Here is a 27,277-nt window from a genome sequence, read left to right as displayed (position 1 = left end):
TAGTATTAAGATATCAATCAATTGTCGTTCTTTGTGACTACATTTTTTATTGTGTTTTATTTTCATCTACCTATTTTCATATTCATATGTCTAATTGCTGAGCGTTTTAAATATATATATACTTTTTTTCAATGTATTTACTTGTAATGTGTTTGTGTGGATTTTGTATTACTATTATTATTATATTTATTTTGTATTTAATATAATTTTTATATACATTTTCATATTCGGGAGAGTTATTATGTGAAATGAATACATGTACAAACATTTTACTTAAGTAGCATTTTAAATACTTTCACATTACTTACAAGTATTTTTTTTTTTTACAATGCCGTGTTAGTACTTTTACTTAAAAGTAAATGAGCTAAACATCCTTTACCACTCCACTGTACTTCAGACTGCTGCAGTACCGTCTATGGTCGTTGGGGTCGCTGTGGGCGCAGTTGCTTTTCTGGAATGCCCCGGATAAAACCAACATGAACCGGAAGCACTACACAACGGCCATGGCCAGCAGCATGTAGCCGACTTCATTCACAACAAATATCGTGTATTAATTCTGCTATTTTAACTGTTTTTTTCAAGAGTTCACGTATTTATTTTTTTAATAAGCGGACAGATAAAACATTATACCGGAGATGGGAGTCCCGGCGTTTTTCCGTTGGCTTAGCAGAAAATATGCGTCAATCATTGTGCATTGTGTTGAGGAGAAGGTAAGTGGTTAGCATGTTAGCTAGCAACTGAGACATGGTGCGTCAACGTTCGCGGGAAGATTTTAACATGTGATATCTTATTTCATATATATATATTTACTGATTACAGACGGTTATGCGTCTTCTCTGCCGTTAATGTTGTGTCGTCGATACATTTGTATTTTTATTTTTCCGGGGTTTCTGTTCGTTAATAACGAAATGTAAAACACCGGAAGTGCGTGGACTTGTTGGAGAGATTGTAAACAAAACGGGGCGGTTGTTTATTCCTTCCGACTAGAAACAAAAACGTCTAAATATAGATTTTTTTTTTTTAACATATTGCACCATATAAAATCTACATTTAACCTTGAACGGTCAAAAATAATCTGTACTTGTACATTTATGTATTTAAATGAAAACCACGTGTCTCCAGATGTGTTGTTGAAAGTGTGTGATAAACTGAACTATGAAGTGTTCCTTTATGTGTTGCCAAAAAGTTTTCTGGGTAAAAACCTGTGTTGTCTTTTAAACAAAGTGTTTTGTTCCTGACTTGTTTTTATCTTCACAGGGTAAAGAATGTAATGGAGTTTGTGTTCCTGTCGATACGACAAAGCCGAACCCCAACGAGGTGGAATTCGACAACTTGTACTTGGACATGAACGGGATCATTCACCCGTGTACACATCCAGAGGACAAGTAGGACCCGTCTCTGTTCAGTCTGGACTTTTAAGACTCATTACACTTTCTCTTTGTGTTTTATTTTAGTGATTTATTGTTTTGTTTCTGAAGTCAAGGTTTGGTTTGACACTTTTCTCTCTAGTATGAAAAAAAGCACAACGTTTTACTGGAAAACTGTCCGTGTGATGATTTAACAGTCAAATGAGAACCTTTTTAAATATACTTTGACGATTGTGTTAGATTTGCTTTAGCAAATTTATATTGTAAATTGAATGTTTTGAACTGTTGGTCGGACAAATCAAGTGCAGTGAAGATGTCACCGTGGGCTTTAAATATATTTCTTGCTTTTGGGACATTAAGTAGACAAAAAGTGACCCGATTAATCTGACAGATTAAATGATATTGGGAAGAAATCTGTGTTTTCACTCCTAGATTGCATTCAGGGTGATTTAAGGGACTTTGAAGAGCTCATTTCAAGTATTTTATTCCTTTAATCAAACCTGGATGATTGATTGTTGGAACAAAGGGTAGCTAAGATGGTAAAAGATGCAAATCTGATTGTTTGTCGGTGGGATTTCTTCATATTTATAATAAGTTTTAAGTTATAGTCACACAACAGAAGTACTAAGCGGGAACTTTAAACCACGTTAAATGAGGTTTGGTATGACACCACCACTCTTATAGGAATGGTATAGTTAAGTGATAAAAATAAAACCCTTCTCCCCTGCTCTCCACAGAGCCGCCCCTAAAAACGAGGACGAGATGATGGTCGCCATATTCGAGTACATCGACCGTCTGTTCAACATCGTGCGACCCCGGAGAGTTCTCTACATGGCCATCGATGGAGTGGTGAGTAGCGTTCAGTCAGTTACTATATCAGTTAGGTGTTTTTCAAATGGCTGAAAGGTTTGTCAGTTTGTCCAAAGCTTACTGTGAAGTTTACTCCTAGAACGTATTCTAATTCTTCTTTCTTATTCATAATAATGTATTCTTATTTGGACTAATGTGGGCAGAAAATTAGCTCTGATGACCAAGCTGAACTCAGCTGTTGTCCAGTAAACAATAACATCCTGTTTCACTCCACCAGGCTCCGCGGGCCAAGATGAACCAGCAGCGCTCTCGGCGGTTTCGCGCCTCCAAAGAAGGCGTGGAACTGCTGGAGGAGAAGGATCGCATCCGGGAGGAGGTCATCGGGAGAGGTGTGTGTGACTGACTGTGTGTGTGTTTGCGTGTGTGTGTGATGTTTTCAAATCCAGAGACTGTGTGTATTGACTCGACCCTCTGATGGTAAAGAGATGTTTTCCTCCAGGACAGCTCAAAGCTTTAAAACACACCTGATGTGCTACTTTTGTTCCCGTTGGATGTCACAATTTGAACATCATCATCATATTCTGTCTCTTTTGGAATCTCATTATTCAGTAATATTATGTTTAATGTATTTGAAGTATTGATACTTTGTCTGAGGAAGGAAACACGCCACATTTAACCTTTTGAATGTTAACCCTTCGTGCTCCATGTAACCTAACTTGTTCACTCCTCCACAGGAGGTTATCTTCCACCGGATGAGGTTAAAGAGAGATTTGACAGCAACTGTATCACTCCAGTAAGTCTTTTATACTTATTACTGGATATTTTAGTTTCTTTTATCGCAGATTTTTACTTATTATGGTAACGTTTATTGTTGCATTTGGATTAATTAGTTTGTTTTTATAATTCAAACGTGGTTTATTTGTAAAAGAGGGTTCATGCTCCTCTGGGTTTTTTCCAGGCATACATATAGGTTAATATATTTATATTTATATTATACTACAGCAGAATTAGAGCATTTGACTTCTTTTGTCTCCAGGGAACAGAGTTCATGGACAACCTGGCTCAGTGTCTTCGATACTACATCGCAGACCGACTCAGCAATGATCCGGGATGGAAGAACATCACGGTGAGTAAAACCTTTAAAATACAGCCAGACACGTCTTTTTGTTTTGGACATTTTGTAGACATGCAGACTGATAGATTAATAAAGAAATAACACCGTTAAAACGTTTTAGTTTTCAGCTCTTGGCGGTCGACGATCACTAATCTTCATTAACTCTTTGTTGTCCAGGTCTTGCTGTCTGATGCCAGTGTTCCCGGTGAAGGAGAACACAAGATCATGGACTACATCAGGAGACAGAGAGGTACAGCTGACCCACATCCGTGTGTTCAAGTTTATAAAGAACATTTACTGTAGATGGATTGATAATAAACAAAATGTTACGAAACAAACACCACAAATAAGCCTGAAAAATGCTTCTGACATAAACAGAGTAAAAGTAAAAAACACACAAATCAACATCACACATTATTTATGTTTATAATCGTCTCAGATATTTTGTTGACTCACGTTTGTGATTCTCTTTTGCAGCTCAACCGAACCACGACCCCAACACACACCACTGCCTGTGTGGCGCTGATGGTAAGCCGTTACACTTCAGTCCAACGTGTAAAAGAAGTTCAATAAAGACTAGTTAAATAATAAATATGCTTTATTTAACTCTGTTGTCGTGACTTAACACATTTTCTCTGTCTGACTGATCAGCTGATCTGATCATGCTGGGTCTGGCCACCCATGAGCCAAACTTCACCATCATCAGAGAGGAGTTCAAACCCAACAAACCTCGACCCTGTGCTCTCTGTGGACAGATGGGTCACGAGATCAAAGACTGTCAGGGGACGCCGAGAGAGAAGCAGGGACAGGTGAGGTTACAACGGAGGAAATGTGGTTACGTCACTGTGAAAGAAAGTGTTTTTATGGTCGTTTAAAGTTACTCTGGTGCTCAGAGACACTATTACTTTAGTCCACAGGGACCAACAGAACCAACACAAACTTAAAGTTCCTCATAGTAGCTTTAAATACCAGAACTAAAGGGGGAAATTCATATTTTCCACTTTGTTTCTATGTGGTAAATTTTCCACGAGAGTTTGATTAGCAAAAGTCTGGCTTTCTGTTAATCTGACATGAATTTTACTTTGTTTTTTTGTGTCAATGATACTTTTTTTGGTTTTAAATATATAAAAAAAAGTCTTTAACCAGAAATTTGCCACAAATTAAACTTCATCTTTTTTTTTCTCCGTCAGCACGATGAGTTTGCAGACTCGATGCCGGTGTCCGAGCAGGAGTTCATATTCATCAGGCTGTGTGTGCTGCGGGAGGTGAGATGTTCACCTACTTCGCTTCCTTTTTTTATTTAAGAAGTGATCGTCCTAACGTGGCTCCACAGTGTCTGTTGATGTCCACCTTACAGAATATTTTAGATGCTGCTCATACGACTCTACACAGTGTAGATTAAACATATTTGTCCATTATTTACATTTTACTGATCGAATAACTGGTCGTTGGGGGAATAAAAAAGCAACATGCGCTAATGCTAAATGAACGATAACGCTGATTCTTCCTCCCCTCCGGGTCTCAGTACCTGGCCCGAGAGCTGACGATGGCCAGCCTCCCGTTCCCCTTCGACTTCGAGAGGAGCATCGACGACTGGGTCTTCATGTGCTTCTTTGTTGGGAATGACTTCCTGCCGCACCTGCCGTCCTTAGAGATCAGGTGAGCTTCCGTCTAGCTGGTCTTTAATGAAAGCTTGTTTGAGTTTCAGAGGAAGTGGTAGCGCTGTTGTATCTGTTGGTCCTTTAAAAAAAAAAAAAAAAAACCAAAACAGATTGTTTCTATTCCGCCTACAGACTCGATAGTTCCAGAGTTTCTCAAGACTTGTGCTTTCTTTAAGCTTAAAAGAACCAAGTTCACAGTCTGATGTCGTCTGTCTTTAGGCCGTGGTTACACCCGGCTGTGTTCACATATTGTGTGTCCACACTTGAGCGGATATATTTCATGGTCAAAGGAACGTCTGGATGAACACACAAGTTCTTCACAATAAAAGTTCACCGTTACTTTATTTCAAAGCTTTTATTTTGAAGCAGTAACTTACAGGACTCAGGTCTCAGCGGTGCTCCTGGGTTTCCTCCTCTCTTCCTTTTTGTTTTAATCTTCCTCCGTGTGGGAGGAAGATGACAGACACCTTCATTTTGATAAATCGTCCTCACACAAGTAGTAACTCAGGTTTCCACACGTCTATAATATGCAGTGACGTTCCTGTTCCAGTCGACCCCGCCCTCTCAACCGCGTCCTGCGCTCTCATTGGCTGTAGCTCTCCGACGGGTCCAGATGTTTCCCCTGCTTGATATCTGGGATGTAACCCCGCATTCACAGTGATCGCAATCCTGTCAACTCACTTTAACCAGCTCAGACTTCTACTCTTCTTCTGCTTTGCTTTCGCCATTATTTTATTCGTACAAGGATACTATAGAGCTCCAAATGTCTGTTTCCAGAGTGTCTGAGAGCTGCAGCTAAATATCCTTAAACATCCTCACAGATCAGTGTTTGTTGTCAGTTTATAATTTATTTGTCCTTGTGTCTCTCAGAGAGGGAGCGATCGATCGACTGGTCAACATCTACAAAGACGTCGTGCACAAAACCGGAGTGAGTATCGCCACACGTTTCTGTGTCGTCGTTTGTTTTCCGGTTGGTGGATGAAGTGTGTTTTTAAAGTGGCTCCGGCACTGTGTGTTCAGGGCTACCTGACGGAGAACGGCTACGTAGAATTGGAGCGGGTGGAGCTGATCATGCAGGCGGTGGGCGTGGCCGAGGACAACATCTTCAAGAAACGCAAAGAGGACGACGTAAGATTTCTGCAACTCGATTATCAGATAAAGTATAAAGTATTCATAAGCTCAAGAAGAGTATAAAGTTCAGAGTGATGGAAACCAAACTTTAGTCTTCAACTTGTTTCTTTATTCTCCAATAATGAAATCATACTTTTGCCAACATTGGACTATTTTGAGTTCTTAGACGACAAGAACGTTTTGTCGATTGATCTCAACATACAGTGAAGTATTGGGCTCGTTTTGGCACCAAAACCTGAGGTTTAAATGATCTCCAGAAACTGAAACGAGACCGGTTCACCACAGTCGTGAACATTTCTATTCTAATCTGGATGAACTGCTTTCTGTGATCGACGTGTTGTTTTTCTGTCTTTAGGAAGGCTTCAAGAGGAGAATGAAAGACAAACGAAAGAGGATGAAGGTGAGTGAGGCAGAGAATGAGGAAGACGGTCGTGCTGCTTGTTGGTTTCATTAGCTGACTGATCTTAACTGATGAAAGTACTTTTATTAAGTGATATAAAAGTGCAGCGTTGTGTGTTTTCCTCTTTTATCATCTTAACATTCTCACATATGAGCTGAAGTGTTTTCACGTTCTTCTTTCACTTCTTCTCGTTGTTGTTTGTTGGGTTTCTCCACACATCGTTTTCTCTGCTTGTTTCCATCCGTTGGTCATAAAGCAGCTTTAGATTCATCTCGAGTGTACTTTGGAGTACCGCAGAGGATACATGAGATCTTGTATAAAAGTTAATTTTAAAACAGATCTGTCATGTGTGATTCTTAAAATATTTATGCTATAATAAGTTCAGCAAAAAATGTAACTTTGATAAACCACGTTTAATATTCAATATTCTCATTTTAATGCCGTCGTTAACTGAAGCAACAAACTGTTCTGTTGTGTTTCGCTCTCTTGTAGTTAGATTATTTAAACACAGTTTAGAGGAACCACTGATTGATATTTAACATTCGTCCTCTTTAAAACACTCACAAGATCAACTTATATTCAGTTACAGCTCTTTAAAGTACTGGTACTTTGATACGTACGTCTTTAAGACTTTAAAAATAATCTTTAAAACTTTATTTGTACTGTTAAAAAAAAAAATCAGAAGAAATCAACAAAGGAAGAAATGCCAAAACATAGAAATGAAACTATATAAATTACAATTTAAATGGCAATTGATAAATGGTTAAAAGCTTCCTAGAATGTGTTTTAAAGTATATCTGATATGTGATATAGCTTCTGCAGAGTAAACCGTATTATAATAATAATAATAATAATAATAATAATAATATTTTTTCCGCAGGCGGAGCAGCGAGGCCCCGCCCACCTGACCTCGGGCCAGTTCGCCCCTCAGGCTCTGGGGAGGAGAGACCGACCTGAGGCTGTCCAGAACGCCCGGCATCAGGCCTTCGACATGCGGATGCAGCACAACAAGGTACGACGGCTTCTCTGCAGCTCTGGAAGTCTGGGAAATGGAGTTCTAGATCTCCCAAAGTCAAACACAACTTTGTATTGTTTTGTTTTATTATAGTAACATTCTGTTTCGCTCATAGAGGTAGGTATCGGTTTGTAGTCTCTCCTATAGAAATAGAATCCTAGAATCTAATACAGAAGTAACATAAGAGGGTACAAACTACATGTAATATATGTTAAGAGATGTGATGTCTTCAGAGTTCAGGAAAGGGAGGACATTTTCTAATCCAACATGGAGATGATGAAGTGTTTATTTTCATCCAGGATGCTGCTCAGTTCCTGAAGGCCTCCATAAAGAACAGTGGCAATGTAAGTTACATGCACATAAACAACATGACGAGTGTTGGTTTGATTCTCGTATGTTTATTAAATACAAACATATCTGACTTTGTCAGGCAGAGAACAGTTAAGTCAACATATATTAAAGAAGATAAAGAGGGACACACTTTAATGAGAAGATTAGAATAATCCTCTGGTTCTGGTCCTCAGTGTTGATCATTAGGACATTATACATCAGGCATCGTTAGGGATATATTATTATATATATTAAAGGGATAGTTTAGTAGTGTGTGTGTGAGGTTCTCCTCCACAGTCAGGGTTCTGCTGCAGGAGAACCAGCACGGGAGCAAAGTAATGTTCTGCTGTGGACGTATTTTAAAGAGTCTCTCAGTTTAAGTGAGCGCTGTATTTAGAATGTCTTCTCCTCTTTACCTTGCTGTCAGACACTGAAGCTGTTCTCTGTGATCTCTACAAACACACCAGACTCCATTCATAGAACACTGACTCTACCTCTCAGAGCACAGGAGCTGCTGTCTACTGCTCCTCCATCTGTTACTGAGTTTGTGTTGTTGACAGACTTTAAAGAGTTAATTCAGATTCACAATAACACAAACAAGCCGTGGCGACTGGAGGTAACACAGTGACTATAGATAAGAGCCTCAAACACTTCAAAACATCCAAACTATCCATTAAAGTCTCGCCCCGTCTTCACCGCACTGACTTCCTCTCTTTACAATCTGAATACGAGACGTCGTGGAACACTTTGACTTCACAACCATCGGCCCTTCTTTGCTCTCCAGTGTTTTATTATTCGTCCGCATCAGAAAGAGTTTGACTGAGATCCACTCGAGGTGCCTCTTGGCTGCTGATTGTAGAACAACAAGAACAATCATTATAGTTGTGATGTTATCTCCTTTATCACCCAGTAGGGATCGAAAGCTGATCTTTGCTGCCGCAAACTAGGAAAATCTGAATTCTTATTGAAATGCTGTCACCTTCTAATAAAGTGTAGACGGTGGAGGTTGTATTGTCTGTTTTAAACGTGGACGCTGCATCGTGCTTCAGTTCACGGTCATGTTCCCATTTAATGCGTCTCTGGAGCGGTTGGATTTCCTGCCCACGTACAGCTTTAAATATAAATCGGCCAACAACAGGCGGCCATACATTAGCACATGAATGAAAGCAGCACAAAGGCTTCAGGGGAGAGGAAGGCTAAGTAGCTGCTTTATTATTGTAACAGACGGCTGTGCAGAGAGTTCATCTTTCACTCAGAGAAAAAGATTTTATAATCGTCCGGTAGTTTTTATGACGTGACGTCGCTGTTAAATACAATAGAGGCTCCTGAAAACTGCTCATTAATTCATCCATACTTCAATATTCTGCCTCTTCTCTATGTGGAGGAAATATGGATTTTAAATAGTAGACATCGTCACAATAGTGCGATATTTAGAATAGGAAGCGGTTTATTGCAAAGTAAGATTGTACATATAAAGGACAGTCACACGTCTGTCAAATATAACATGTTTAACTGATTTAATACATAAATCATTTGAGTCACTTTTCTTTTTTTCTTTTTTTTTTTAAACTGCCAAAACATTCACTAACTCCGGCTCCTCAGCTGTGAGGATTTACTGCTCTCCTTTGGTAGTTATCGGTCTTTAAATTAACGATGCTTCGATAGGTTTGTATTTATTTTTTGTATATTCCAGTGACCGATCAGAATGATTAATTTCCCCAAAAAATGTGTATTTATACGGTTTAAAAAAGAAATATAGATTTAAAGAAAACACCGGAGTCATTTTACCCTCAAAGAAAAGACATCGACCAACAAACTATTGAACTATTTCATCTCCAATTTAAACCGATAGTTAATGATGCTGATATCAGTAATGTACCGTAACTTATATTTTTGTTGTTGTTGTGGTTCTAGAAATGTAATTCATGGTGCTGTTAATTCAGACGCTGCTTCCCTTTGTGTGCAGCAAACTCGAGTCTTTTTGAAATGCTAAATGCCAACAAGTATGGATTAAAGCAGAATGTTTAGTTACGTAAGAACGTGTGACATCTTTATGTCTATCTTTCTATTGATAAACTTTGACTTTTGGACTTTACAACACGTAGTATGTGTTGGAAGTATTTAGAATATTAGCGTAGCTTGATCTGTTGAAAAACTTTAAACACAATTAATAGATTTATTAACTGTCTGACACGCCCGTCATCAAACCTACTGGTAGATATTTAAACATAATAAGATATGATATCATGTGTGTTGAGACTGTTGCACTGATAACAACTAATGTATGAGACTTTTTTGATTTTTCTGATCTGTTTCTTTCTTCTTTTTTTCATGGGATTTTGTCGCCCTGTCCAGTCATCTGCAGGGCCGAGCGGCGGCGCCGACAACAGGGGTGTGAAGAGGAAGGCTGAGGACAGCGACAGCGAGCCGGAGCCCGAAGACGTCGTCAGGTAAACCGGCGGAGGTCGTAGTGGAAGTAATGCTTAAATCTTTTAAAGACTTTTTCTTTTATCCTCTCCAAGGTCTGTCGGGTGTACTCATGTATTGTGGAAGCACATCCACTCTTTTAAAAGAGAACCTTCAAGCTGCTGCTGCAGAACCAGAGAGATTGTCTTTTTTAAATTTTATTCCGCACGTTCTTTCTCGACCGTGAGACCTACGTTGCTCACAATGCAACTCGACCTCACAGAATACTGGAGTAGACATAAAGCCAGACGGTTCATGTGTTAAAGCTGCATTCTCTCTAGTGACCACCAGGGGGCGACTCCTCTGGTTGTATAGAAGTCTATGAGAAAATGACTCTACTTCTCTCTTGATTTATTACCTCAGTAAACATTGTAAACATGAGTTTATGGTCTCAATCTCTAGTTTCAAGTCTTCTTCAATACAGCATGATGTTCATTTAGTACATTATGGTCCATTTAGAGTCAAACAGACCATAAAGCAGGGAATGCTTTAGGGCGGGGCTACACAGTGATTGACAGGTCTCTACCAGAGACGTATACAGCGTCTCTACGTCAATCCTCCTCAGTCCAGATATGGTTACTAAGCAGTTTACATACAGAATAAATATCCACAGCCGACCGAGTGCCTGTAGTTCATAAAATGCCTTTTTAAAATGAATCTTCACAGACCTGCAAAGATGGGTTAACGAACTCAACCGGAGAGAATCACTCAGTAATGCCACCGTGCTGCAACACATACACACACACACACAGCTCCCACACACACACACACAGCTCCCACTTCCCTCTGCACGTGATTAATATGGAAAGCAGGAATATTCCAGTAAATTCCTCTGTGACGCTCTCGTCAAAGCTGCTAAATCCATCGCGCTAAATTGGTATTCATGGAGGCTTTCCTCTCAGGAGCCGAGGCTCCACCACACAGATGCTCGGATCGGCCCTGATTACGTGTGCAGAACGAAGTCAAAGCCATTAAACTATTCCAGCAGCAGCGTTGTGTTTTTTTGGTTCAACCTATAGATGAACAGAGCAGCATTTTAATAAGCAAATGCATCGTTTAGGTACATTTTGCTCTACAAACATGCGATTGTCTCGTCCAGTACTCTCGTACGCTCGCTGTAATGCGTTTACATTTCACGGTCACAGACGATAGAAGACAGCTGACTCCAAAGAGTTTATCGATATTATGATGCAAAAAGAGGAGAATACGGTTTGTCTGTATGACAGCCGTGCTGCATTTTGGCATCGGTGTAAGTGGAAACAATTAAAAACACTGAAAGGGTTAATCCAGATTTGAACCCTGAATTTGCCAAATTCAAGTCGTTTGGTGAGAAGTTGTCGACGTCATGACCAGTGTTGGGATGTAACAAAGTACATTTACTACAGTGAGTACTTTAAAACTGAACTTGAGTATTTCTACTTAATGCTTCTTCATACTTCAGCTACATTTGTCTGATAACTGAAGTTACTTCGCAGATTATTGATACCCAGCAGTTTATAAAGTAATTAAAATGAGCTCCAGCTTTTTCATTAGCTGCAACATTAAAGCAATGAACACATTAATGCATCAATAATTATAATACAATTAGAGAATGCATATTCTTCTGGGTACTTTTGTTTGTTTTTTGAATCATTCATGTCATTCTGCACTAAAGACATGTTCTAGTTCCCTCTACTTCTAGTCAAAAAATCAAAACCACAGAGTGTTAATGCAGTAATACTGTATCACTAAAGAGTATTATATACTATATAAACACATGTGCATGTGTGCTTTAGGTTGTGGGAGGACGGCTGGAAGCAGAGATACTACAAGACTAAGTTTGATGTGGATGTGAGTGATGAGGACTTCAGGAAGAAGGTGGTCCGGTCCTACGTGGAGGGTCTCTGCTGGGTGCTGCGCTACTACTACCAGGTAACGCTCTGATCTCTAGAGCACTACCGGGTAACGCTCTGATCTCTAGAGCACTACCAGGTAACGCTCTGATCTCTAGAGCACTACCGGGTAACGCTCTGATCTCTAGAGCACTACCGGTTAACGCTCTGATCTCTAGAGCACTACCGGGTAACGCTCTGATCTCTAGAGCACTACCTGGTAACGCTCTGATCTCTAGAGCACTACCGGGTAACGCTCTGATCTCTAGAGCACTACCGGGTAACGCTCTGATCTCTAGAGCACTACCGGGTAACGCTCTGATCAAAGTGTTTTCCAGAGTGACTAAATGTGTTGCAACAGCAGATAAACACCTGAGAAGTTAACAACTTAAAGCCATAAAGAAAAATCACATTTAAGTGATGAAATATAATGAAAGCAGCTGCTGTAAAGGTTTCAGCATCCTGTCATTAAAATGTCAGTTTGACGAGCAGCTCGACCTCAAAATAAATCTCAGATATTCAAAAACGTGCTGCAAAGGTTTCGCTCTCAAGTTTGAATTTTTTAACCAAATTGTGTTTTGATAACCGATCATCTCGGATGAAGAGAACTCCTAACGGACAATCAGCGTTTTGTTGAAAGTCAAGAACTCCTCGCCGTCGAGTGTCCGCAAACAAACCTCGGCACCGCAGAGACGTCGGCGCCTCCACTTTATTGTTTGCAGTGTGATTATACACTAAATCTTCTTCTATTGTTGTAAAATATTGATCTTTATCTCTAAAATGAAGCGATCAGCTGCAGAGCCCTCTTCAGTGGAGCCGGGGGGGATTTGTTCGTGGGCTGATTGTGAGCTGTCTATATGCACGCTCTGTGTTGACTCCACATGTCGGCCCATCCAAAGCCCCTCACATGGGGGCCCTTCTGCATGAATTCATGAGGGGGGAGGGGGGGGGGGGGTCCTCGGTGGACGGGCGGGACGTGTCTGCACTCCGCCGCCGCACATTCACGGTTCGCTCTGCAGCAGCAGAGTTTATGCTCGCGCATATCTCCCAAATACTGAAGAGTCACACTTTTATTCTTGAGGTGTGAAACCTCAATGAAGGCGGTGTTTTCCTGAGCGGATATTTAATGCCGTGCGGAGACCGACGCCCCTTTTTTAAACAATAAGACTTCAAATTAGAGCAGTTTTCTAATCGCGACTAATCTGGATTTTTAGTAAAATGATCCAATATTCATTCTTAAAGTTCCAATATCAGCCCTGTGTGTCTGCCTCGTCTCTGTGAATGTGTGTTACGTGTTGGCTGTGGTGTCTCGATATGAAGAGCACACTCTTATTGTCCTTTGTTGCATTATTTTGGTCTTTTTAATTTATTATTAGATCCTCCTAATTAATACTAATGACGTCAAACACAACAGCCCTGAAATACAATCTGCCTTCATGGAGGTTGTGAAGTTTGTTCATCTGAAACAATTAAGGTTGAATAATTCAAAATCATTTAATGGAAAAGGGACTTCTGGTAGAAACGGGAGATCAATAAGTCTTGAATCGGCAACTTGCATACAACTAAATAATAATGAGAATATTTTTTAATTTGACAGTCGAATCTTGTATAAAATAATCTGATATTTATTGTGATAATTTAACGCGGTTCATTAGTTTTAATTATTTAATTTCAGGGAGTTGTAGTTTCATTTACTATTTGATTTAAATGAAACTAGTGCTTAATTAATCGGTTAGTAAATGAGAATTAATCACCGACTGTTTAATAATCGATTTGTCATAAATCAGCTGTTTCTCTTTGTGTTTTGGACGTCTCTTTGGCCGTCACATTGCATCGACTAAACCATCGATCTTAATAACGATCACATTAACTAATAATAAAAGTGTTTAGCTGCATTATTTATTGTTGTGGTTTGTAGTCCAACGAAGGTCACAAATATCCTCGAGCCAAAACATTTTGTCACATTACCATAAATGATCCGTGCGCTTTATTTTTGAGGGTGCAGAGTGGATCGCCCTCTGGCTTTTATGACGGTAAAGTCTCCGTTTTATCACGTGAATGAGCGTCATTAGTGATGGAGTGCGGCTGAGATTGGTGGATTTATCACCGCGCGGTTTCCTCAGAGGTGCATTGTGGGACGTGAAGGTTGTTCTCTGGTGCCACACGGGTTTGTTCAGGAGGGATGAGTTCCATTTCTCTTCTTCTTTGCTCCCAAAAACATCTAAAACAACACAGAGCTGAGGAGAATTACTGTAGCGATGCGAGAGCCTCTAATGTTGAGGATTCTCTCTCCAGCTTCACGGCTCAGTCTGTAGTTAAAAGTGTTGGACGTCGACATTGAAGTTTGTAGACGTGAATCTGCCTTTCAGTTTTTAAACACGCTCTGGTCTGATCAGGGTTCCGCTCTGTGGAGGTTCTTTAAATGTCAGCGTTGGTCTGCTCAGATTGGATTTTAAGCTTTGTGCTGCAGCGGAACTTTTAAAGGAAAAAGGGCAAAGAGAAGCTTTTTATTTTCTACTTCCTGGTCGCCTTAAGTTTTGTTTTTCCCTAATTTTGTCAGTCGTGACTTCGCTCTTAACACTTAAAATGTTATTAAATCCAACAGAAAATGAGTTTGTGATTAATCATTAAGTCTTTAATCAAACTTGGAGGTTAGAGATATTCTCACATTTAAATATACTCTGAAAAAAAGCTTAATTTAAACAGTCATCTGGTGTTTTATATGTACGATCACACAAACGGTGCAAACCGGCGTTAGCTTAGCATCAAATAATCCTGATCATAACATACTATTAATTAAGTAAATATAAACAAAGTGAAAATATGCATTCATTGCTGTGGGTATAACATAATTCTGTAAACTTTATTGTTTGTGACACAAAGGGAAGAGAACCAACTGTCGGTTGTCGGGTGGATATTAAATCAAACAGAAGTTTACGTTGATTAATCATTATTAAATACTAACGGCAAATGTTCTCTGCAGGATTCAAACAAAGTCTTGAAAGTTTAGTTCATGTTTTAAGGTTACGAATATGCTTAGATTTAAATGTACTCCCTGATTTTCAACGTAATCTGGTGTTTGTTCTCTACAATCACTCGTGTAAATCTAAAATTCATCAGATTAAACCTGCTGTGGGTGTAAAAGTATTCTGTAAATGTATTTTATTTAAATAAATAAATAAAATGCATAATTTAGATGTGATTCTTGAATTTTAGTCTCTGGTTCCAGCTTCTCAAATGTGAAAATGTTTTATTTTATATAATAATAATTGAACATATTTGGACTGTTGAACAAAGCGATTTGAAAACAGCCGTGGGTAATTGTTGTGACGGACATTTTTAACTATTTTTGGACATTTATGTAATGGATTAAATCAACCCATGAGGATCAATGTTAGCTGCAGCCTTGAGTTAAATGCTGAATGCTCCGTCTGTGCAGCTCGTGACCCGTCTGATTCCTCCCGACATGTAACGTGATATTAAAGCCGGTGCTTGTATCTGTTGATCTGCAGGGCTGCGCCTCCTGGCAGTGGTACTTCCCGTTCCACTACGCTCCGTTTGCCTCCGACTTCAAAGACATCAAAGGGATGTTCACGGACTTTGACAAGGACACCAAACCGGTAATAACGCACTGAGAACTTCTCTCTCTTTGTTTTGTCTCGTCTCCCACTTCATCACCAAATCTAACAGAGGAGTTTTTGTTGAATCTGTTGCTCCAATCAAATGCCAGTAAACTCACTGCAACATCTACGCCGGGTGGAGGCTTTATTAGAGAAATCCACGAAAACGCAACAGTTTTAGAGCTTTCACAATAAAAGAGAGGAACACGTGAAGTTGGGAGACTTTTTCTCATATTTTTTCTAAATATTTAGGATTAAGAATTTGGCCACAAACATTTCTGCTGGTACAAATCTGTATCTGTGTTTTTCTTTTATTGAACCGGCAATAGAGTTCTGCAGGAATGTGACCTAACAACCAGAAGTTAGTCAGCATCTTTCCACTTCCTGTTCTCTCGTCTAAAAGTCAATGTGTTTTTGGTTAGATGTCTGAAATAAGTTGTTTAACACAAGCTGCAGAGTTAACGTTGACACATCAGCATTTAGATTGGTTCCCCGTAGAACATTTACAACACAAATGGAATGCATGAACCAAAAGACACAACATCATTTTGTTTTAGGTGAATCAACCTCCCAGTACGAGCACTTAAATAGCCCTTAATTCAATAATTATGATTACTACAAATTGTAAAATATGGTGTAAGATTGCCAGGAGGTCCAGGTCATTTTTTACTTCAACAGAAGTTGAACTGACCAACAATGATACTTTTTTGTGTCATGGATCACAACAAGAAGTTTCATAAACCTTGTTTCGATGGAGTTGAAACCAGACTAGTTGAATCAGAGAGTAACTATGAGTGTGTAAATAACTTGTTGGTGTGTTGTTGTCTTGTCCAGTTCAAGCCACTGGAGCAGCTGATGGGAGTGTTTCCCGCCGCCAGCGGCAACTTCCTGCCCGCCACATGGCGGAGCCTCATGAGCAGTCCGGTAAGTGTCGAGTCCTGAAGGAGGTGCAGAGAGATCAGGAGGGAGAGTAGTTTTCACTCTGAGCTGCTTTTTACAAGTCTCACACTTCTCTTGACGCAGGATTCTTCCATCATCGATTTCTACCCCGACGACTTCGCTATTGATCTCAACGGCAAGAAATACGCCTGGCAGGGTGAGTCACCTGCCCGCTCAATAACACTGCTTTTAAAGGGCCAGTGTGTGTCTTTTAGAGTGATCTATTAGCAGAACTCTATGATCATATTTAGAACTATAATAGACTTTAATAGACTATAATAGACTTTCATTGTTCCTAAAGTAGTCTGAGGCGAATATCTTGAAAGATACCACAGTCGACAACCTCCGGTTCTGAAGAGTGAAATTAAGGCTTCCGATTGAAGCCAAAGCTTCATGTGTTAAAGCTGCATTCTCTCTAGTGTCCACCAGGGGGCGACTCCTCTGGTTGTATAGAAGTCTATGAGAAAATGACTCTACTTCTCTCTTGATTTATTACCTCAGTAAACATTGTAAACATGAGTTTATGGTCTCAATCTCTAGTTTCAAGTCTTCTTCAATACAGCATGATGTTCATTTAGTAAATGATGGTCCATTTAGAGTCAAACAGACCATAAAGCAGGGGATGCTTTAGGGCGGGGCTACATGGTGATTGACAGGTCTCTACCAGAGACGTATACGGCGTCTCTACCAGAGACGTATACGGCGTCTCTACGTCACTCCTCAGTCCAGATATGGTCACTTCCTGTTCACGGGTTGCAAAACACAAGATGGCGATGACCAGAATTGCCAAATTCGGGACTTGAAACGGTCCACGTCTTATATACAGTTGATGGCCTTTGACGTGGTTTTGTTACCTCAGTCGTGGTAAGGAGCAGCCGGAGTATTCAGTTCGTTGTAATCTGAAACCTCACCACTAGATGTCACCAAATCCTGAGATTGTGGCACACAAAGATGTTAAATTCCTGTATATGTGTTTTATTTTGAAGGTGTGGCCTTGTTGCCTTTCGTGGATGAAAGTCGGCTGAGGGCGGCTCTGGACGACGTCTACCCCGACCTCTCACCTGAGGAAGGTGAGCAAAAACTCTACGAACTCTGGATTTCTTCTTACGATGAGCATCTCTGACTAAATGTGTTTCAGTGTTGAGCTGATTAGTGTTTCTACACGGTTTGTGTGAGGTGACGTGTTTCAGGTGTTCTGCTGCGTGTTCTCTGTTGCAGTGAGGAGAAACAGTCTGGGCAGCGACGTGATGTTTCTCCAGAAGTCTCACCCGCTCTCCGACTTCATCCATGAACTCTACCGCACAGAATCTCAAGAGGTAACAAAACACGCACAACTCGAAATTCAAATCAACCCGATGGGGCCGAGCAGTTCTTTCTGTCCGCAGAAGTAAATGTAGTTTATTTTAAAAACCTCAAACAGTCGATGCACTTTTCAGACAGGAAGCTACGAAGGGGCTGATGGGAAATGTGGTCTTAATATTAACTGGGGGAAGTACATTTACTTAAGTACTGTATTTAAGTACACTTTTGAGTTACTTGTACTTTACTTGAGAGCTACTTTATACTTCACATCTCAGAGGCAAATATCGTACTTTTTCCTGCACGACATTATATTTCATTACAACATACATGTCTTTACCAGCTGCGACATTAAAGTGTTGAACACATTAATGCATCAATAATCACAATCAAGTAATATAAAATACATTATTCTGCATAATTGGTACTTTTACCATTGGTACTTTAAGTGTATCTTGAGTATTTCTACACTGCAGTATTGCTACTCTTCAGTAAAGTATCTTGAGTACTCTCTCTGAACAGCAGCACTAACAACCTGCAGTGTCTGACAAAGTTCACCAGTAGGTTTGATGATGCAGCAGCTTGTTGTTCCTTTAAGTTAATATTATCCTCTGCGCTGTGATGCATGGTGCAGCTGACCCCCCCCCCCCCCCCATCCTCCTCAACACTGTAATAATAGTCTTCTTCTTCTGTGGTTTTGTAAATCAAACTCTCACATCCAGTAGACACTCTGCATCACTTCCTGCGTCACTGTGCTGCAGATGTTTGTGTAGCTGAGCAGGTGTCATCTGAGTCCGATTCACTGTCGTTGATTATGTATTTGTAAAAGCAAGGAAAGTTGTTCAGAGTTATTTACTCACTGTATTTCTGAACAGTGATTCAAAAGAATACAGCAGCACGTAAAGCTGCAAACATTAATGAGGACGGATCACATCTGAACAAATAATGAACACATCTAAAGACTCGCTGTCAAAGTTTTCTTCCTTAAAACAAGAAACCAACCTGTTCACTAAACACCTGAATCATCAGCATTCACTGCTTGATATACAATCTGCACCTTTACCTCCTCCAGGGCACTGAGATCCCTGCGGAGCTCTGTCATGGGATCCTGGGTACGTTAAATCTTGACGACAACCCAATTCTACCAGACGAGTAAGGAAACGCCGGCTTCGCGCTCACCTGTCTTTGTGCCTTTTTGTCTCGTGTTCTTAAGGCTGACGGAGCTGAAGAAGTGCAACGACCCACCTGATTATTTGTTTTCGTGTCATTTGTCCTTCAGGCTGGTGACGTCACCCATCCCAACGCTGCGGGACATCGAACAGAACCACGCCATCGGGTAAGAACCCAGCTAGTGTCATACTTTCTTCTGTTCTCAGACAGTTCAACACTTAAAGGTTTGAGACATCTGACTTTCCTTCATAAACACTCGTCATGATTTGATCTAAATGAAAAAAGGACGGGTGGTCCTGTTGGTTTCTAGTTCCTAGCTCTATAGATCTATATATCAATATAGATCTATAGCGCTAGACAGATGTATATGGATGATGTATAGAAGCTGTGTCAGTCAGATATCTGCATGTTTCTTCTCTGTATATGTCGTCCCAGCGATTCACTGACAGTCTTACTGATTGAGACATTTTCAGCGTAGCTTCAAAGCGTTTTATTTTCAGAGCGTCGCAGAGTTGAGCCGTGAGAATCTGTTCAGCCGTCTTTCATTAGAATGAGTGTGCAGCCTCTCTCTGTCTGAGGCTCAACAGGAACAGTGGACGACGCCGGCTGAGAATGTGATGAAACGCTTCTTCACCAGAATAATCCTCACACATCAAACGTCACAGACTCGGGAACAGAAAGAAAGTGAGCTAATGGAACTCTTTCTGTCCGCACTTGAAACTGATTTTCTTCTGCTTTTTTTTCAGGGTGAAGTTCAAAGATCCGTACTTTGCAGCCGACTTTGTGTTCAAGGCGGTCCTCCTTCCTGGAGCCAAGTGAGGACTTATTTCATCTCAGAAATGCTTTCATAAATATTAAGCCTCCTTCTTTTCAGGTTTTTGAGATAGATATCTATATATCTATATATAGATGTCTATATATATATCTATATCTCAGCTCGGTGTTAAAGGTGATATTTTATATCAAAACCAACAACACGTTTTTCAAACTTTCTGACTTCAAACAAACGAGAGTAGAAAGTGCATTTGTTGGGGACTATTTTCAGCCGCGGATGAATCCACATTGGGTGCTGTAGTGAGTGTTCTCACGAGGTGCATTGATGGAGATATCAGGCTGCGATACACACACAACTTGTTCATGTAATATAATTATTATTATATCATTTGCATAACACATTTAATGCAAAGATTGCAGCCTAACGAGCTCACAGAGCGTGATCAGAATAACAATAGTTGGAGATGAAACAAACAAACGACAACAACATAAATCAGTTTAATCAAAAGAAGATCGAATATAACTTTATTAATAACGAAGGAAATTCTTGTGTTGAGTTTCATTAAAGATGAAGAGCAAAAAACAATAGAATAAAAATACAAAAAAAAATAGAATACAACTTTTTTTTATTAAATGTAAACGAAATAAAACGGACACATTGCAAAATAGAATAAAATATAAATAAGAGTAAATAAATACAGTAAAAAAACAACAAAGATTAAATATAAAGTGTATAAGAAGTGATGCTAACACCAGAGCCGAATGGACACTAATGAAGAAAAGTAATATTGATAAACATGAACTGATTATTGATCAGAAGCGTTTGTTATTTGAGAGTCTACACTCTCCTCTGAGATTCACATAAAACTCTTTATCTCAGTGCAGCTTTGACTCTGTTTGTTTGTTGTTTGTTGTTGTCAGGATACCCAACAAGGTGCTGAAGCCGGGGGACTGGGAGAAGGGCAACAGAGAACCATGGAGACCCCAGCTGGGCTTCAACCAACACAGGCAGCAGGCTCACCTGGACCAGTCCGGCTTCAGGGCTCTGGGGTGAGTTCATCTATTCACCGCCATGAAGAAGGTTTTAGGTACAACGCTATCAATCTCTCTAATGCGCTCTAAAGCTCCGTCTGTGCTCGTAGCGTGAGCCACAGATCTGAGCGTGAACGGAGGAGTTTATTCTCTGAAGCACCAGAAGACGAACAAACTAAATGAACTGAAGAATCAAAAAGACGACGAGTGAAACTCGTAGATATGATCGTAGACTGAAGGTCTAACCGGCAAAAAGACATAAACTAACCTCCACTATAGAGGGGAGGGATTATTATATGTAAACTCATATCTCATATTCATGAACTACTTTATTACCTTTAAACCCTGTAAAGAAACAAGTCAAGTATTAAATACATTATAAAGAAACGAAGGCTGAATATCTTGTAAACTATTTGATTTGGCTCCTAAATATTCACTCAAATGTAGATTTTTTTTTTTTTTTTCAGACTTTCTGTTTCTAAAGCATCTAAAAACGAACTGACCTCTGTATAATCATGAGACGCGTAAACAATGGTTTCATCAGTCAACTGTTAGTCACTTTATCGAGGTGCACGACAAAGCGCCGGCTGTGATTCCGTCATTTTCTGGCGCCCGCCGGCTTCACCGCGACAAATATAAACTCGGTTGTTTCATCTGTTATTTGGGATTTATGGGTTGAACCGTTGACGCCTCTCAGCATTCGATTAGACCGACTTGCTCACGTTTAATATCCACACGGTTGCGATGCAGTTCAATCACAGTCGTAGTTTATCGCTGATCATCGTCAGTCACTTTTATACCTCTGAAGAAAAACACAAAAAGTTGTTTCTTTGTCCTCCACGTTTGAGTTGTCGCATCTAAAGAGACGGTTTATGAAATCATTTTCCGCTCAACGTCTCCCCTCACAGCTGCCGGTAGACCGTCCTGCCGCGAGCGATGTCACTTCACAGTGTTAAACAATGACTGCTGATTCCACAGTGACTCAGTGTTCACGGTTACAGTATTTTAAAATGGAAAATGTGTCCGTCGCTGCCCGTTAACCAGCCATCCTTGATTATGATCTAAGCTCTCTCCTCCACACGTTGATATTATCATTAAGGAAATGTGAATAATTGAACATCTGGCTCGGTCCGACTGTGGAATTAATTATGCACGGATTCGAAGAAACGGAATGTTATTCCAATTTTCTTCTTCTTCTTGCTAAACTAAGTCGTTGATTCAGTGATTCCGGCAGTTATGTGCCTCGATGGGGCCAAACGAACAGCTGCTCAGAGCATCGTTATCAGAAGCATCTTTCTGTTGCTTTGATTCCTCCGTCTGTGATGTTCACCTCTGAGATCTGAAAACACAACATGAGCTTTGACTCCTATATGTTATTTTAGATTTGTTTCCAGACATTATAGACTTTATTCAGTGACTTTGCTGCTGTTGCTGCTCAATTTATTTATTTATTAAATAATATATTAAATTGTTATTATTAAGTAATGAAAAAGTACAGATAAGAGTAGTAGTATTGCTAAAAATATACAGGACTTCCTGTTGTTTTTCATGTTTCACCTGAAGCTAAACGCCCCAAACCGTCACACTCTGTGAGCTCGTTTGTGAATTTGATGTGTCCAACAAGTTGTTTGTTGTTGTTGTAACTCCGATTCTTACATCACACTTTTCTCTTCCTTCAGTCACAGTGTGAACAGAAACCGCGGTGGACAGTACAGCAACGCCCCGCCACCCAACATGTACCAACAAGGAAGCTACCGTGGTGCACACAGCGGAGGCCACCAGTCGTTCCAACGTAAGAAACTCACGCTAACTCATGCTAACACACGCTAACGCACCATAATTTTCTAAATGAACATCATGCTGTATTGAAGAAGACTTGAAACTAGAGATTGAGACCATAAACTCATGTTTACAATGTTTACTGAGGTAATAAATCAAGAGAGAAGTAGTCATTTTCTCATAGACTTCTATACAACCAGAGGAGTCGCCCCCTGGTGGACACTAGAGAGAATGCAGCTTTACGTTACTCGGACTAAAATGATTGTCACAACGGAAGTGATGAGAACAAAACTGAGCTCTAAATAAACAGTCAAACTTCTCCTCTAGGTTCTACAATGCATTCTAAATCTATGGATATGTTTCGTTTGTATTTATCTTGTTTGAAACGAAGATCTCGTGCAGATTAAATGAAGCTTTTTGCCTCGGAACAAGTTTTTAAAGAAACTAAGCAGGAAAACTAATGAATAAAACAAACATCGACTGCTCTGCAGGACCTGCTTCTTCATAACAAACATCGTCTCAGATATGATGAAGATAAAAAAGGTTGTTTTATTTCACTTTGTCCACGCTGTGGCCCCCCCCGGCCCCTCTGCCAGCTCTCTCCTCCCCGGTGTGACTTTGATGTGCCAATTTGCAAGTAGATGAATAATCTCATCTGCCCGCTGATGGCGTGCGGGGGAGTCGCAGCTATTCTTGGTGCCACTTGATGCAAATGAGGTTTTTTTGGCTCCTCCAGATTGCGGCACCCCCCCCCCCCGGCCTCTGCCTCTGCCGCTCATTCTTAACGGTAAACTTGCCAATTAGTGGCGCAGGATTCTCTTTCTCTATATTTTTTTCCATCATCGTTGGGAAAATTATTGCGCTCAACAAAGAGGAATCTTTGTAAATGTCCAGCATGGCTTTTATGATCTCAGGTTCATTATATTGAGCAGCTGGAGCTTAAATGTTCTTCTCAGGTTCGCACTGATTTGAATTCTGCTGATTTTTCGCCGTTTGAAGTTGTAAACCTTTGACTTTTTCCTCCAGCGTTGACACTCACCAGCTCAGTGTTGGTTTGAAATCATATTTTTGAACTATCATCAGTTCTTGTTAAGGTGTTGACTCCAAGGTTTCTGCAGCTTTTTGTCCATTTGAAGCTGTAAACCTTTGATTTATTTTTCCTCCAGCTCAGTCTTGGTGTAGAATAAGATTAATAACTAATCATCAGGTCTTTAGGAGCTGTTGACTCTAGGATTTCTGCTTAACATTGATGGTGAAATCTGGACTTAACCAACTATAATATCAGCATCTGTAGGAATGTGATTATCCAGACAAGTGGGCCTTTTTCCTGCAGCGGGAGGCCGGAGAGCTCGCTTTTGTCCGGACGACACTTTCTCAGGGCCGGTCCTCCGCTCGGCCAGTAATCACTGCAGGCTTTGGGCTTTTGTGGTTTTGGGTGAGGCGGGGGGGTTGCTGATTAGCGTTGGGGGAGACCCGCCCCCCCCCCCCCCTGATAAAAGCATCCTCGAGGATCCCGTTTGATTGGGTGTGTGATGCGCTCTGAAGAGGGTTGAAACCAAAGTTAACTTCCCTCTTTTGACGGCGCCTGCTACCCCCCGCGGTGATGTGTCAACACGCTGCCTCTGAAACGCGCGCGGGGCCTTTGTGCCGGCCGCCGTTTAATAACCAGCCGGGGAGTCTCTGCTGGCGGCCATTATTGCCTTTGGCACCAAATTTGAACCGGGGGGCAGCAAAGTAACGGATTCATCCAGCGGCCACAGTGGCCGATAAGCCTCCAAACTCCCAAACCACTTCAGGATAAACAGCTGCGCATAAGAGCCGCTTCTCGCTGGCTGGTTGGACCGACTTCAGTAACGAGGAGTCAGCAGACACACGAGGCCCTGCTGGTAACGGCATTTACACAAAATACTTTTTAAAAACTTCAGAACAATCTCACAGGAGATTTATTCACGTTTTTGTGTTTTTACTCCAACATTGATTTGAGCTCAAACGGGAACAAACGTTTCTACTGTCGGAGGTCAGAAGGTATTCAAAGACGTTGTAGTAAAGAAAAACTTAAAGATTAGTTCAGAAGTTTGAGGTTTTATTAGTTTTGTTGGATATAAATCATGAGTGGAACAATGTTGAATGCTTTGAACAAAGTCTTTGTCATAAATATAATACTTCATACCTGAAAACATTCTGAGTACCGAACAAAGTGAATTATTTTACTCATTCTTGGTGTGTTTTTAGATTCTTTGATTGGACGGTTCCTGATTTTATTCTGCTTCTGTTCTTTTAAACTGTCTTTTTTAGAAATTTGGTTTATTTAGTTTTTGCACTGGAAGTCTGGTATCGTATCATCCAAATGATTCTTTGTGATGTTAAGCGTCAAAGGTTTTAATCTTTCCTAAAAATGTGTTTTCTGCTGATGAAGCAGCAGCTTGGAGTCCGTCCGTCTGCAGAGAAGTTACTGTCCTCCTCCTCACTGAGTCAAATAGTCACCGAACTAATTGAAAAGAGGCGGAGAGAGACGTTTAGTTGTTTAGCACGGTTGTAATCCCCCCCCCCCCCCCCCCCGCATTAATACAGTGGCCGCAGCGTGTTTTAAGGATTTAAAGCGTAATCCTTTGTTGGCTTTTGTCCGGCGCAGACTGGAGGTCTATACACGGTCAGATCATTGTTAATTAAGGAGATTGACAGGTGTCCACTTGTAATTCTCTCTTCTTTTTTTTTTTCGATGTGGAAGAAGAAGACCAGAGTGTTGCGGAGTTATAATTGGAGCCCGACTGGGTGGTCCACTTAAAGTTTGTTGGTGAAGAGATAATCAAACATGAAAACTGAATGACAAAAACAAAATGATCCGTCCGCCTGCTGGCTGCTAATTGTGCGTTTTACTACTATTATAGCAGCCGAGAGCTGGTGGAATATTTTCCTTTAACTTATCTGGTCTGAAAACAGATTATTTCAGTGTTTTCTAACATTTTAATCATTTTCACGAGTTCCAAATGCTTAAGTCTCCAGTTAGTGTCCCAAAAGACTTTTATGAGCTTTAATCTTCTGACGGTTTGAGGTTCCTCTCGCACAAAAGATCTGTAAACCTGACGTTTTATTCAATTTCTAACTAATTACTATAAATGCACAGTAGGATACTAATGTCGACCAGAGTTTGTCTTTGAGAGGTTAGTTCGGCGTGTTGGCATGCTAAGCTAATTAGCAGTTAACACAAAGTACAGCTGAGGCTGTTGGGAAATGTCCCAACTGGATGAAAAAAAAGAAGTAATTTGAGGATAATTTTGCTCGCGTCAACAAGTTTTCCCATGATGCTTTGGAGAGAAAATAAAAAACATGGTCACCATCCAGTCACATGCTTCCACCTTCATTTCTCCATCAATTTAAAAACACATAACCAGCAACATCATGAGTGAAATCATTAATGTATTCAAATCATATTTCATATCATATAAATCCACATTTGTTGATTTGAGGGAGCAGTGAAATCTGGAAAGTGCGGTCTGTTTTTTGGGGTAAAAATAATATTTTGAACCGTCGTGTCTCTTTTCCAATAGACGTCTATGGGAAGAAAAAGTATTTTCCGTCATGTGACGAACACGGACGTTGTATTTCCAACGTTTAACCACGATGTAAAATTAGCCTTAACGCCCGGCTCTCTTCCTGAAGACTTGGACTAATCTTCCTCACGTTAATAAATGTAATATGTACTGCAGCTACACACAACAACATCCCTCTGGATCAATGTTTTTGTGTCTTCTTCTTCTTCAGTGGTTTACTGGCACCCGACAGGAGAATTAGCTCCATAAACCAACTCCTAATATTTGCATAAAAGTAGTGGATGGAAAACAGTTTGAAGTGGGGTTTTATGAGGTACTTATACACAGAGTCGGTGTTTTAGTTTGATAGTTTGTTTGTGATATAAAAGCACAAACTAACTGAAGGAGGCAACAGGAGTCTGGTGACCAGAGGATTATTCTTTCTTTGCTTCTAAAGATATGTTAACTTCAGACGATGTAAAGCATTTTCTTAAACGGTGTCTTTTTATCATCTATTAGTCCGGGTCTTAACTGTTCTCTGCCAGACAAAGTCTGATATGTCGTTTAACAACCACACTTCTACAAATGTCACTTTTTATTTGCATTTTTTCTCCAGCAGATTTTCTGTAAATTCATTTTTTTTTTGGTGATGCAACATTTGACGGATAAACCCGACTTAAAGAACCAGCATATTCTCACATTTGAGACGCTGGTAACACAGTGATAGATACTGAAAATGATAATCAGCTGTGAACATGTAGTGTTGTTGTGATGTATTTAATATTTCCTCACATCACCCCCTGTTGATATCTTCCGGATCGATCCTGTCAAACACATCAAACAAACTCTTCTCCAGGTTTGTGAATGTTGAGCGTCCGGGTCCCTTCTTTTGGGGGTGGGTGGGGGGGGGGTTCGCGGCCCCCTTCACCCCCCCTGAGCCGACCCACTCAATAGGCCTGCCCCCCCCCC

The 27,277-nt window shown here is 40.4% G+C and overlaps 1 protein-coding gene across 2 annotated transcripts in view; it reads left to right on the top strand.

Moving 5' to 3' along the window:
• The first annotated feature begins 227 nt into the window (after positions 1-227).
• The window catches only part of xrn2 (5'-3' exoribonuclease 2), a 29,837-nt gene continuing 2,787 nt past the window's right edge, over positions 228-27,277 (top strand). Inside the window, exons 1-28 of one of the 2 annotated variants that reach the window (XM_031866018.1) lie at positions 228-710; positions 1,258-1,385; positions 2,105-2,216; positions 2,455-2,566; positions 2,912-2,970; positions 3,214-3,303; positions 3,469-3,541; positions 3,769-3,819; positions 3,943-4,100; positions 4,482-4,556; positions 4,817-4,950; positions 5,823-5,880; positions 5,973-6,080; positions 6,439-6,483; positions 7,364-7,495; positions 7,798-7,842; positions 10,184-10,278; positions 12,070-12,205; positions 15,678-15,785; positions 16,620-16,709; positions 16,809-16,881; positions 17,711-17,794; positions 17,943-18,040; positions 19,096-19,175; positions 19,303-19,359; positions 19,940-20,008; positions 20,889-21,017; positions 22,679-22,791. In XM_031866018.1, the coding sequence (XP_031721878.1) occupies positions 636-710; positions 1,258-1,385; positions 2,105-2,216; positions 2,455-2,566; positions 2,912-2,970; positions 3,214-3,303; positions 3,469-3,541; positions 3,769-3,819; positions 3,943-4,100; positions 4,482-4,556; positions 4,817-4,950; positions 5,823-5,880; positions 5,973-6,080; positions 6,439-6,483; positions 7,364-7,495; positions 7,798-7,842; positions 10,184-10,278; positions 12,070-12,205; positions 15,678-15,785; positions 16,620-16,709; positions 16,809-16,881; positions 17,711-17,794; positions 17,943-18,040; positions 19,096-19,175; positions 19,303-19,359; positions 19,940-20,008; positions 20,889-21,017; positions 22,679-22,791 (2,587 nt within the window). In that variant the 5' untranslated portion in view covers positions 228-635. The remainder of the gene's footprint in view (positions 711-1,257; positions 1,386-2,104; positions 2,217-2,454; positions 2,567-2,911; positions 2,971-3,213; positions 3,304-3,468; positions 3,542-3,768; positions 3,820-3,942; positions 4,101-4,481; positions 4,557-4,816; positions 4,951-5,822; positions 5,881-5,972; positions 6,081-6,438; positions 6,484-7,363; positions 7,496-7,797; positions 7,843-10,183; positions 10,279-12,069; positions 12,206-15,677; positions 15,786-16,619; positions 16,710-16,808; positions 16,882-17,710; positions 17,795-17,942; positions 18,041-19,095; positions 19,176-19,302; positions 19,360-19,939; positions 20,009-20,888; positions 21,018-22,678; positions 22,792-27,277) is intronic. The other variant, XM_031866019.1, reaches the window with a different exon arrangement.

The sequence above is a fragment of the Anarrhichthys ocellatus genome, unplaced genomic scaffold (genome assembly GCF_004355925.1).
Source record: "Anarrhichthys ocellatus isolate YVR2014 unplaced genomic scaffold, GSC_Weel_1.0 scaffold34, whole genome shotgun sequence".
NCBI lineage: Eukaryota > Metazoa > Chordata > Actinopteri > Perciformes > Anarhichadidae > Anarrhichthys > Anarrhichthys ocellatus.
This window is presented reverse-complemented; position numbering and strand designations above follow the sequence as displayed.